At 38.8% G+C, this 14,138-nt stretch overlaps 1 protein-coding gene across 2 annotated transcripts; it reads right to left on the minus strand.

Annotated features, from left to right (window-relative positions):
• Window positions 1-6,367: 6,367 nt before the first annotated feature.
• On the minus strand, window positions 6,368-14,073 carry LOC137287353 (trafficking protein particle complex subunit 3-like). 2 transcript variants are annotated; one of them, XM_067819607.1, is made up of 5 exons: window positions 13,907-14,073; window positions 13,007-13,104; window positions 9,109-9,208; window positions 8,563-8,745; window positions 6,368-7,343 (listed from the first exon to the last, which is right to left on the minus strand). In XM_067819607.1, exons 1-5 carry the CDS (start codon window positions 13,946-13,948, stop codon window positions 7,224-7,226), a joined length of 543 nt encoding a protein of 180 aa, XP_067675708.1. In that variant the 5' UTR covers window positions 13,949-14,073; the 3' UTR covers window positions 6,368-7,223. The 2 variants fall into 2 exon arrangements, with proteins under 2 accessions (XP_067675708.1, XP_067675707.1); XM_067819606.1 differs by having other exon boundaries at window positions 7,155-7,343; window positions 8,563-8,741; window positions 9,105-9,208; window positions 13,907-14,040.
• Window positions 14,074-14,138: the final 65 nt, after the last annotated feature.

Below are 14,138 nucleotides of genomic sequence, written 5' to 3' on the forward strand. Positions count from 1 at the left end.
CCGACGTCGGCTTCCGTTTACAAGACAAGTGCATTAATAAATTCGTTGTAGACTAATATAATTTAATATAATAATTATCAGTATCAGAGAGAATACATATATTTAACTATATTATGTTTTACAATTTAACTGGCGTGAACATTTTATGAAGCGCTGATAAAATCCACACAGCCAAATTACCACACTTACCTTTTATGTTTCAATCACAACGTACGCTTTTTTTGACAAATGAAATTTTTAAACATCTTAACTTTTTTACATTTTTGTTGTAAGCAGAGGGCAAAAGAGACAATCAAAATGGGTGCTGAAATCCTTTGTTTACATTTATCGATAGTCTGTCACAAAAGTTACAAACCTCATTGAAATGTGAAGAAACAATGTAATAGCAGAGACCATATAATATTATGTGGTCTCTGGTAATAGTTAACATTCATCAGAGATGTATTAAATTGTGGAACAGATAGTGAAACAAGGTTCGATGTCACAGGCCATGCAGCTAGATTATTGAACTTCTGGGCATATGAGTGCACGCGTGTTGTTTTTGTGGGCATGCCCACATGTGGGTGTGTTGAAGTCCACTATCTGACAGATAAACACATAATGCAGGTGGAAAACGATTCATATCCTGATAAACTACTTCTACTTTATCAGTTTGTATTCTCTCCGTAATTACTATAAGAGAATCATAACCCTGAATTGCTTGGTTTCCAATTTCAGAAAGGAAAGATGAGATATTGAAAATTTTTATGGAAGAAACATATAAGCATGGGGGCACTGTGCTGATTCTGATTATGTCCATCCAGGAAATGCTAAATATCTGCATAAACCTTTTCTTGAGCAATTTCTGTTATTATTCACTTTTCATATGTCAGTGTAACTTGTAATAAAATGAATTGTATGTATTGTGACACAGGAATTGTAAATTGGTTATATATTTTTTATATCTACATGTATTCATATTGAACCAAAATCCTTATCACCTGTTCAAAGGTGATTTGTTTTCAGTGGATGTCAGACTCATGCGGTACAATTACCATTCTTACCAATCTCAACTCCCTGGGGATCATACAGCTATTGAAACTTCCAGGCATTACGGGTTAATAAGGCTTTTCCTTCTTAACAAGGTACTGGGTTGACGTTGGCATATAGTCAGTACTTTGTCCAAGTTTACTTTTTGACTTTGTACAAGTTTGCATGTATTCATGTGGCCACCATCTGGTCATATACCAACAGATTTTTTGGTTGCGTATGTGGTGGTGGGGTGTGTGTGTGTGTGTGTTGTGGTGTGTGTTTGTACTACACAGTAGGGTTGTGGCAACGCTGTAGGAGTCTGCACACAATGTTCACTCCAAAGGTTTTTGCACCTGGTCACAGGTGGGCTCAGTCCCATCAACCCAAGCTTGCCGGATCAGTAGCTTGGAGCTTCAGACAGCTCGCCTACCATGCCCCAATTGATATTTTATTTTGAGCCTTGTATTGCTATACAATACTGTACTGCTATAACATTACACAACCAGAGTGAGTGTGATATGCTAATAGTCAGGACTTGTGCCAGTTTCATAGTACTAGCGCTAGGATATCATCCTACAGTTTTATACCTCCTTAAACACAAAATCCAAGCCAACCAATATTTGATATGTCTCCTTACTGCTGAACGCCAGGCAGGGAAACAACAAGTGCCATGTTTTAACATCTCCAGGTGTGCCAGGTGGTAGGGATGGAACCACAGGACATCAGTTGATAACTGGACACATCAACCTCCACTGCCCAACAGAGACTGTTCTGAAGTAATGACTGTAGCACAGACTGGCAAATGTTCCTCTGTTCTCAGCAGTTTATGGACTCCTGATACACTAGGGACAGCAACTGGTCATGTGAGCTGAAATGGGGGTTTAATATCGTCCTTGAGAATATACTTAGTCAAAAAAGAAACTTCACATTCTTTCTTCAGGGCACTACAAAAGAATAAGAAATGGTAAGGTGGTTACAATTTTATTATTTCAATTCTGAGATCTGTGTGATGAACTCGATACACTGAAAGTGCCACAATCAGTGGCACTTAGGTTACACCACTGTTGCAAAACATGGGTATACAGAATGTCAAGTCACAAGAATAGAAATTCGAAATTTCTCATTTCAGTTTTGTGTATGACCGCCCCGCGCATTCACCACTGCCAAACACCATATCCTTATCAACTGCCTGATGCTTGTGAACACATGGTTGGGGATTCTGCGCCATTGCTTTTGCAAGGCAGCACCAAGTTCCTGCAAATTCTGACGTTGGTTCCTACGACCAGAAAGCCTTCTCCCAAGTGCATCCCGAAAGTACACAATTGGATTAAAGTTAGGGACCTCGATGGCCAGTCCATGACGTTGATTCCAGTGTTTTGAAGGAAACTTCGTGTCAACATCGCGGTACACCTGAGCATTATCATGCTGGAGCTGTAGACCTGGGCCATGAGCTGCCACGAAAAGAACGAGTTTAGGGGTGAGCACCTGGTCGCGGTAAGCAGCAGCTGTGAGGTTTCCATGGCTGACCAGAAGACGGGTACGGTTGTTTCAACAGAAAGCACCCCACACCATGCAACTTCCGCCCCCAAATCTGTCGACTTCCTGTACACAACCTTGGGCATACCGTTCATGAAGTCGTCTCCAGACTCTATGCCTGCCGTCCGGGAATCTGATGGTAAACCTGGATTCATCGCTAAAGACAACTCGATTCCAGTCTCTCTGGGTCCTTCGGAGGTGATGTTGGCCCCACAGCAGACGTTGACATTGATGAAAGGGCATCAATATTGACCCATGATATGGACGTCAAGAATGGAGATTGGCAGCCCACAACCGATTTTGAATGGTGTGCGAGGACAGTCGACCTCTAAACATCTCAGCCCTGGTTCATGTAGCAGGCAGGAATTTGTCATGTAGGTGAAGTAGGATAATTTGACGGTCTTCTGCTCATCACATCACATGTGGACAGCCCAACCTTCCAACCTTGGACAGTCAGAAGTGGAGCCAGTTTGTTGTTGAGGATGTCACAAGTCATGCACAGTTCAACGGCTGTATCCCATTGCTCTTGCGACGTCAATAACTGATCTTCTTCCCACTTGCAACATGCCAACGGCACTTTCACGTTGCACATTTCACAATCGTGGCATATAAAGTACCGTTAGAACTGTGTTTCAAAAGGGTTCTTTCCATTCTTGAGGCCAATGCAAACATGTGCAATTGAAGAAAACTTCAGTGTGAAGATCACATGATCAACTGCATGTGTAAAATCTGATTTGGCACTAACGTCATTTGCGGGACGAATGGATGGGTTTGAGTGAGTTTTGCCAACGTTTTCCTAGAATTGAAAGATAGGGATCCCATTTTGGATACATAGATGTATCATCAGAGAAAAATATTCATCATTTTCAAAAATTACATTTTGTGAAGTTTCTTTTTTGACTGAGTATATTTGCTCATATGATGACCTGCATGCGTGCTTAAGATTCATGACATTCTTCTGGTAGTACACAAACATTTCTTTCAACCTTCCCGTCTGCATTAACAAAACAATAAACAGTACAAGTTTGCAAAATTTATTCTCAAATTATTTCTTACATTTAACATTCACTTCCACACATTCTCATGCAGAGCAGCATACATCTTATTAAGATCACTAACAAAACATCTTTTCAAAACTGCATCTATCACTTGATCCAGTGTGTGAAATAATTTCCATATTTTGCAAGCCAGTCTGTCTAGCTAGGCCTGAAAGCTAGAAGCCCACAATAATTCACTTGACGCAAGGTTTGATGTTAAGGCAATTTGTGTGCAGCTGACCTGATAACACCTGGACTGTAATAGAAAGAAAATAGATTGGCTTGGACCGTACAGAGTGGAGAAGACTGATTGAATTGCAGAAGCATTTGACATCAGGCAGTAACCACAAGAGGATGTGCTATGCCAGTGAGTAAATATATGGCTGAATTTACACACTAGCACAAAATCTGAATGTAGAAACTAAGCAAGAGCGAGTCACAAAGCATGATATAATTAAAAAATGACCCCTAGAAAATTCACTAGCCAGTGTGACCAGTGACGGCAAAGACAGCCACCGGCTTGCAGGACAGTGGTTATTTCACACACTGGCTTTATCTGCCATGTTTTACATAAAAACAACAGAGTAATTCTTCCATATAACAGATGGAATATTCAATCCTCCATTTTGAACTGCAAAACTGGAATGTGTACAACTGCAACAACAGAATGCTGTGTATGCTAAATATATAATGCAACACAACGTTGCAGTGTTCAAAATTAATCAAGATTCATCATTTTAATTCCATGTAATTGAATCTAGGGTGCCAAGTGAAACTATCAAGATGATATCTGGAGAAACATTCCACTTGCATGAATAAGTTTGAACACTGTAATGCGATATTATGAACTTACTTTCATCCTATACAACAAACATCTGTTCATGTATTTAAAGCAACATTGAAGCCCAAGTTCCTGCTTAAAACACGTCTTGTGCTGTTGAGAGTCCTACCAATTTTTGTTTGTTGTTCAAAGCTGTCTAGAGCAATAGTCCAGCTATTCTGTTCTGTAAATAAGTGAGTGCGGGCCAGACAATCCACTCCAGAAAAAGTTCCTTCCGTTCCCCCAACATTCTTTCCTCTTCAGATTAACAGGTGTAACGCTCAGTAGTTCAACCCCATATATTACACTTAATTTGGGTGCTTTTACTTATTTATGTCAGTCCCCTCCTAATTGTTGTGTTAGGTTTTGTAAATAATTCGAGGATATGTCAATGAATAAATATTATTTGAGATGGGGAATGGGAGGAGCTCTTACCTCCACTTACACCAAGCAGCAACTACTATAGTTAATGGGTCACAACCATACAGGTCAGGAGTAGCGAGAACGTTGTACAGATTAGTTGTGTTCCGATTAATTGAAATAACCAAAGACTGGTCGCAGTGACCAAAAGACCAAGCAATCAATCACATTTTCTCAAAATTGAAACAAAATGATTTTGGAACTTCTGTTATAGCATTTGAAACACTTGATGATGGAACAGAACCTCGAAGTTGTCAGGGCATCAACATGTGATTACTTCTTAGAAAACTCACTTCACTAAATGAAAAGTCATGACAGAATATTTCTTGAAGATTCCTGGAAGTTTATAGGTCATGATATATTAGTTCTTACTTTTAAGTAGCAAGTTGCATCATGTTATATTTATCTGCAAAAAGAACCTGAATAAGAAAATCTGAAAAATGAACCTAACCATTCATATTTTCAATGAATGTTCACTGGTCAATTGTGAGATTTCAACCAATTCCCAACAATTGTACAGACACAGTACAACCTGCCCACACCAGCATGTGTCTAATCCTGCACCTTGTCAAACCATCATTAAAGTTCGGTCCTGCCATTTTACGATATTATGATCATTAATACATTGTCTAATCCTAAACCTGTCTATTCCGTATTTCGGCATGACTTTCCTGTCTCAACAAGCACTTTTAACTGTAATTAACACTGTCTAAAATGGAATGGGTTTGAGCAGGTCAATCAAGGCTCCATAATTCAATACAATAATTATTCCTCTTGGTATGCTAGAAAATCAGAAAGTAGTGATTGCATGGTGAATCAAATGCTCGTAGGATAACCACCTGGGTGAGTGAGTTTAGTTTTACGGCACACTCAGCAATAATCCAGCTATGTGGTGGAGGTCTGTAAATAACCGTGTCTTGGCCAGACAATTGAGAGATCAACAGCATAAGCATTGATCTGAGCAACTGGGAACCAATGATTGTGCCAGCCAAGTCAGCTCACCTGACCACCCAATCCTGTTAGTCGCCTTTAACGACAAGCATGGGATGCTGAAAGCCTATCTACCCCTGATCTTCACAGGTCTATGAACACTTGGGGACTTCATTAACTGTTTTCAAGTGAGTCGTATAACAGTCGTCAATAAAAAGTGACAAATGTAAATGCCAGCCATGTTGGAAAATCATCATCACTTTCTAATCTGGCACCCTGTCTAAACCAGCATTTTATTCTGGTACCCTCGGGTGCAGGTTCAGACAGATTTCACTGTACATCTGGCATCACAAGGAATAACTCAAAGTTAGGTGTGTATGAGCTGCGATTGTCACATAAGCAAATAACCTTAATATGTGTGTTGAGATTGGGTGTAGAGAATAAGGGGCAGGGGCAGGTGTCATTCCAGTCCGTCCAAACAAACAAATACACATATATCCAGTACATGAACTGTAAATAAATAACACTATCTACATGTGAAGAAAGAACAGCTTGCCATGTACAACAATGTTATAATACAAAATGAAGAGAAACAAGGTGATGATGCATTCACTGAATTTGACAAATTTTATCTATTACTGGTATGAACATTACTTCACTGGTTCTTCATGTTAGTCTTGTTTGAAAAAGATTAAACTGCATAGCACACCTAGTTTTTCTAATGATATTATTTCATTCCAGCTTGAATCAAAGTCGAAGGATTAAAGGCATGTTCACAATTTTTAAACATTTTTAGACCTCAAATGCCAATTGTCAAATAGGACCACCATCACTGTAGTTTTACTTGTCCTCTGTGAAGGTTTTGGAGTCTCTGACTGGCAGACTAGGGTGAACTTTACAAGCTGCATTCATGAGCAAATGTGGTTTTCACTTGAAGAGTCCAACTCAACAACTGTTGAATGTCATAAGATATCATAATTAACTATGTATATCGTAATGTTGGTCTACATGTGCTACAGTCTTGTTTCCACTAAGGGTACCACATTATGTCATGTGATCTGAATCAGCCATCCTCATTAGCAAGTCTGTCTTTACTTGGCAAAACAGCTTGAAGAAATGATAAAGAAGAAAATGAAACTCGGCTTCAGAGCCTTGGCTAGGAGTGACGAAAACACACTTCAATCAGAGGGATACTCCTTCATCATTATTACACTTGAAATGCTAACGTGACTAGTGGAATAGTTAAACGTATTTACATCACTTCATTCACTGAAGTTTAATTCCACTGGTAGTTATGAATATGTTCCAGAAAGGCTGTTCTTTGTGAAATGCCCTCAAAACCATGAGGCATTACTCACAACATGGATACTTGTCTCCACAGAGCAAAATTGTCATCAAATACTGACACAATGACACTTTGTTCCTTGTTACTAGACATATCTGAGGGTTCATGAAAAAGGTGCATATTTCTAGTCTTCACCCGCAGGTATGGCATCCTCTAGTCGCTTAATGAATTTGAGTCTGATTTCAGTGATGTTATCTCCTTTTAGCTGATCCTGGACAAACCGGACATCTACGTCCATCTGTACCTGTAAACACAACAGAAATGGTCTACTATCTGTAATGCTAACAAGAAGTGATGGAAACCTCAATTTGTACCTTGAGCTATGGAAAGTATTGAGACTTTAGTTGAACTGTCATGACATTTTTAATGGAATCTTGACGAATTAATCATGGTCATATGAAAACATATACCACTAAACATGCCATTTTATTTGTTTGTTGTTTAGCACTGCACTAAACAACATTCAAGCAATATGAATGGGGTCCGTAAAAAATTGAGCTTGGATCAGGTTATCTTGTGACTGACAGATCAGCACAAATGTACGTATATGAGAAACGATGATATGCAGTAATCACATCAGTGGGCCTGACCTTACAATTCTGCTTGTCACCTCTTATGACAAGCATGGGTTCCTGGAGGCCAATTCTAGCCTAGGTCTTCTTGGGATACCTACCATTTCAAGGAAGGATACCTACCATTTCAAAGAAGGATACCTACCATTTCAAAGAAGGATACCTACCATTTCAAAGAAGGATACCTACCATTTCAAGAAAGGATACCTACCATTTCAAGGAAAGATACTTACTAACTTGAGGAAGAATACATACCATTTCGAGGATGGATACGTATCTTCATCCTCGATATCTCCAGCGCCTACATTCCGATAATTCTCTACTATACCCTGGATGCATCTACGGGTATGCCAGTAATTTTATTACCTCCCATTGTGGCCCCACATTCTCACAGGAGCCAATCAGGTAAGCCACCATTACAACCGGGCTTACCAGTGTCAACAAACATAGTGGTTGCAGCGCGACTCAGGTTTTTTTTTTGATCATACAGACAAATTGTCAGGTCCGAAAATGTAAACTAACAGATGCAAGAGTGAGTGAGTTTGGTTTTACGCCGCTTTTAGCAATATTCCAGCGATATCACGGCGGGGGACACCAGAAAAATGGGCCTCACACATTGTACCCATGTGGAACAGATGCAAGAACTCCTACTTGTTTTATAGGACCCCTGCATGGCATGTGTTGTCATGTTTAATCTGTTACATAAATCAAAAAGCAAACGTGAGTTGTGACTGGTATACTCAGCTTCCCAGCATAGACACCTGATTGGATAAAAAGCCAGCAAATAGAGGTAATAAATTTATTGGGCCGTGTATGCATCCAGGGTATAGTGGAGACTTATCGGAACGAATATATCGAGCAAGATGTACCATTTGAAGGAAGAATACCTACCATTTCAAGGGATCCTTTAAGAACCCCAGAGAGTAGGTTGGAGTAGTGGAGAGCATTGTGGCCATCTGGTAGTTCAACAAAGTCTGTCAGGGGATTGTTCTCAATGAGCAGAGAGAATTCATCTCCCGCGGCACTCCAGTTGCTGACCACTGGCTGGATGCCCAGGTACATCTTGAACGCTACCTGGATAACAAACAGTAGAGTAACACTTAGTCTCTAAATATAATTTAGATTGTAAAAAATAAACCAATTTAAATTGAAAAGGAGCCCCCCATATGATGGGAAATTCTTGACCCTGAGGAAATCATGACTTGCTTCATTTAGTACTTTAGAACATCATTATTTGGACCATATTTGCCATATTTAATCATGTTCACATTTACCCACTGTCACTTGCTCAATAAGTCAAATGAAACCAGCTTTTTATAGGCATCCTATTCTTTACCCATTGTCAGGACAAAACAGTTCACTGTCACACCTGTATACTGTCACAATTAATCACTCTCACATATACCCATTCTCACCTGTACCCACAGCATGACCTACCCTTGCTACAATGTCAGCTGTTTCACGGAAGTCACTGCATCTTCCAATGTTGGCTCGAGCAAGGAAATCTTCGATGAGACGAACACCAATGTTGTAACCCCTAAAGATAAGACACAATAGCTGTGAGTTTAGTTTTACGCTGCTTTCAGCAACATTCCGGCAATATCACAGCAGGGGACACCAGAAATGGTTTTCACACATTTTATCCATGTGGGGAATTGAACCCAGGTCTTCAACATGACAAGTGAACACTTTCATCACCTGCCTACACCATTGCCCCTTAGACATAATGCCATGGATATGCTACATAAACACTAGACTTCAAATGTATGTTCTTATATATTTGTGACAGCACTATGTACACATTTAGCCAGAAATTTGAGTGGAATCCCCAATAGGGTACAGATTTTGGGCCTTCCATGCAGAATTCAACAGTGGATAAAAATTCTTCAAATGTCTGATTTACAGCTTTATAATAAAAAGCACATTGTTGCATAATTTTCAAAGTTTCTGTTACTATTGTAGGATGTAGAAAGAGTTACTAAACCACTAAACTCAGTTTTTTGGTACTCTTTTTATCACTGCATATGAAAGACTTCTGGTTAGTCAAAAGCGACACACCTATATAATTTTAAAAAAAAATTGTCTTTAATCAATACCAAGCACTTAAAGGTTGCTAAAAAGCTGTCTGCTTCTCTCTTGCCCGCAAACGAAACCACAGACACGGTTACTGTCCCCAGAGAACCGGACGTGATGTAATAGAAGGAACGATTTCCAATTAATTGTATAGAAAATGTGTAGCAAGCTCGTCATTTTGCTGATTTCTCGATGTCACCAAAGACATGCCGAATTATTGTGTTGTCGTCAATTGCTCCTTGGGGTCGGGCGATGGTGTCACTATGCACAGATTTCCACCAGACCCCGTAGTTTGTGCTTAAATTGGTTGTTTGTGTGTGCAAAGCGAGCGTGTGGTATATACCAAATCGGATGGTTCGCCCCCTACCACACTTCCAGGACAGAAAATGGGAGTTCAAATTTCATCGAGTTTATAAAAATAAAGACTGCTTACTACACATTGTTGACCAAAAGGATTTTGCATGAATATAACACTTTCTTCCTCGGACGTGAGGTTGTGGTTGAAGTGCCAATATTATTGTAAATAATATTATATCGGCCCCGCCTCAATTCACTTGAAGAGTGGAATTGTTATGTTATAAGCAATGTCATGTAAAATCCTAATGTCCATCCATAAAATACATATACATACTACCAGTGAAAAGTAAGATTATGTAAGTTGGTGAAAAGAAACTTAAATAGCATTTATCTTCAGACAGGGCGCCGCCATTTTTTAAAATGGCACGGGCTAAAAGTCAGTTAGAATTATTGAGATTATGGTTTGTTTTCATTAAGTTAGAAAATCAAAACTACATTTTACCAGTAGTTAAATGTGTATTTGAATCTTTTCCAAAAGGATTTTGCATGACACAACTTGTAACATAACAATTTCTTCCACGGAAGCAAGGTGGGGGTCGAAGTGACATTAATATTGCTAATCATCTTGCCCTCCACCTCACTTCCAAGAGTGAAATTGTTATGTTACAAGCAATGTCATGCAAAATCCTATTGTCTATCAATAAAATACATATTTTACTACCAGTAGAAAGTAATTTTGATTTTGTAAGTCTATGAAAACAAACTTAAATGGCATTCATTCTCAGACAGGGCGCCGACATTTTTCAAAAATCGTGAAGTCACGGACTAAAGTCCATTTCAATTAATGAGATTATGGTTTGTTTTCATCAAGTTAGAAAACTGAAACTACTTTCTACTAGTAGTTAAATATGTATCTGAATCATGGCCAAAAGGAGTTTGCATGACATAACTTGTAACGTAACATAAGCGAGGTCGGGGTCGAAGTGAAAATACTGCGTGATAAATTTCTCCACTTGCTACATTTACTTGGTTTGTAAACGTTCACTCACCAGTATGTAGACACTTGTCAATATACGTCTTTATATTTGGTCTCATGATCCTAATTACTTTATAATCATACTTGAATGGATTTTGAAACTTGTGTATGTCATCTGTATCATTACAACTTCACGACGAAAACAATGATTCTGTTGAAAGTTATGACAACTTAATAAAAACAAATGCAAATATTAAAATTAAAACAAATTAAAGTTATAGGAGCAATGTCAGGTTCTTACCTTGTTCGAGGAATGTATCCATCAATATCCACAAAATCGAGTGATATATAAATCATTTGCAGATTTCCCAAGTGATGTGTCTTTCAACATTCGAATATGCGAAATGTATCGTTTCAGGTTTTTCACATTGCTGTATAGTCTCATTGGTCACCCAAGATAGCACACCTGGCAACTAATTGCTCAATGTCCTTCATTCTTTTAAAAAAGTAATTAGTTAGCCAATAGTCAATCAATGTATTGGCGGTTAATCCTTTGCAAGATGGGTGTTGTTTTTACATAGACACAGACACGACAGAGTGTATTCAATATAGATTAGTAAATGTATATACAAAAACACTACAATTTGACAAATCCCCCATTTAAATCCCCATAAAACTAATTAATCAATCAGTGTGTTATCGGTTAATCCTTTGATCGATCCAGACACAAGAAATGCCAAATGGGGGCCTTTGTCAGGTAATCTAAGTGGCGCTTCTACTAATTATACCTGTTACAAATTCATTAACTGAGCATCAAGTCAAATGATGACAAATAACATGTAGGTTTACACCACCTAACACGGATTACAACCTAGCAACACCAAGTGATTTTGACAGAATTGTCTATGAACACAAGAGCTGTAACTCAAAAACTAGGCAAAGCAGGAGACAAAACTAAGTCATAGTAGATTGTGAGAACATTTAGCTTTCATTTTTCAGCTTTCGCGATTTCAGGTTTGTACAAACCTTTAAACGAAATAATTTACCCCTGAAATGTAGATGAATTCTGCACAGACACTCATATCTATACCTACTATTACGTCACGGAGACGCTCCGCTCTGATTGGTTGAAATTTTGTTTGCGTCTGAGAATTGTGCACTGTTGACAAAAAGGTTGATTTAAGGTAATTAAAGATCGAAATGAGCAGTTTTAATGACAGGGTTTCATTTATAACGATGTCAGCAAGTGATTTTGCATTTGTACCCTTTTAGAGTATATGTGACCTTTAAAATGCAAGGGAGATTTACACAAGAAATCTTCAGTAAGGTGTTGACTGATTAATCAGTATATTCATTGATTGAAGTTTTTAGCAATGCAACAGGCCTTTTCTCTCTTGATGTACTGCCACATGTAGATTACTCAACACGTAATACCTTCACAATATCACATTTTGACAACCAAATCTTATACTGTATAACTACACCAGATACGAGAAATGCCAAATGAATACTACTGTCATACAGTAATTTGTATAGAGTAAATCCTGGTTATAATGTATATAATTGGCATCCTCAGAGGCAGATGTGAACTTCATTTAGTTATTTTGCTTTGTCTAGCTAATTTGGGTGCTGTCAGTGTCACCACAGTACCTGCAATAAACTTTTATAAAGTAGATCACTGACAAAAATGCAAGTGTAGGGCCTTTATGCTAATCATGGATGACAATAATGGGTTTCAACTGTTCTGTAGACAGGTGATGAATGTGTTCACCTGTCATGCTGAAGACCTGGGTTCGATTCCCCACATCGGTAAAATGTGTGAAACCCATTTCTGGTGTATGCAATTTGCCAAAAAAAAGTCAAGAATTGTATTGAGTACACTAAGAGAACTCATTTGTTGCACAATTATCATGTCATCTGGTAAAATTTGTTTATTATGAAAATATGATTGAACCTCCCTGAAACAAATAATCAAGCTATCATGCTCACATCTTTTCCAGCTGCTTGTTCACTTCATCGTCATTTTCATAATCTTTCATAAGCTGGGCAACAAGAGCTCCATACGTTAGTGTAAATAACTCTCCATTCTGAAAAGCAACCACAATAGCATAACAATATTTAATCCTGATAGTATGACTGATAAACACTTCATCTAGGTAAATATTAAACAATAAATAATGTCTATTGCATGTAATGATGTTTCATACATTTTCCTCAGTGTTACCTTTCATCGTACAGTAGAGTGCTTTGATTGGTGAGTGAGTGAATGAGTTGAGTTTCACGCAGCACTCAGCAATATTACGGCTATATGGCCTCGGTCTGTAAATATTCGAGTCTGGACCAGACAATCCAGTGATCAACAACATGAGCATCGATCTGCTCAACTGGGAACCGATGACAAGTGTCAACCAAATCATCGAGCCTGACCACCCGATCCCGTTAGTAGCCTCTTACGGCAAGCATAGTCACCTTTTATGGCAAGCATGGGTTGCTGGAGGTCTATTCTACCCCGGGACCTTCACGGGTCTGCTTTGATTGGAATGGTAACACACCCTTTATGACCTTTAGGGGTGTTTCACTGGAAAGTGGTTATTTTGGGGTGATAAACCCTTACAAATTACAAACCTAAGATAAAAGAGGCAGACGAGTAAACCTGAGTACAGTGCAATAAACTGATCAGTAAACTGCACTCTTGCCATTTCCTGTGGCCTCCGAAGCAATGGAGGTTCAATGGAGTGGCCCTGGGAATCCTTGCTACGATTGTATGTGTAAAAACCTAACTTCCAGAGACCTGTATGGTCTCTGCATCTTCTGAACCCTAAAAGTTGACAGGTATCCTGTCGATACAATATTTGCATGCGCGCACACAATCATAAATTAATGCCATACCACTTTTCTGGGATCGCCTCCTCTTGATGCTTGACGTGACATTTCCAAACTATACAAATGAAAACGACAGCAATCTTTACAAACACGTCTTCTGTGTCACTTTGTACAAAGTATCCTCAGTCGTAGCTAATTTCGTATCCTCCCACAACCGGAAGTATTCTGAAACCGGAAGTAAAGCCTAATGCAGAAAAGACCAACTTCGTTATTGGATAGAATATCCCCAATAGCCAAT

Source organism: Haliotis asinina, chromosome 6 (genome assembly GCF_037392515.1).
Source record: "Haliotis asinina isolate JCU_RB_2024 chromosome 6, JCU_Hal_asi_v2, whole genome shotgun sequence".
NCBI classification, from domain to species: Eukaryota; Metazoa; Mollusca; class Gastropoda; order Lepetellida; family Haliotidae; genus Haliotis; species Haliotis asinina.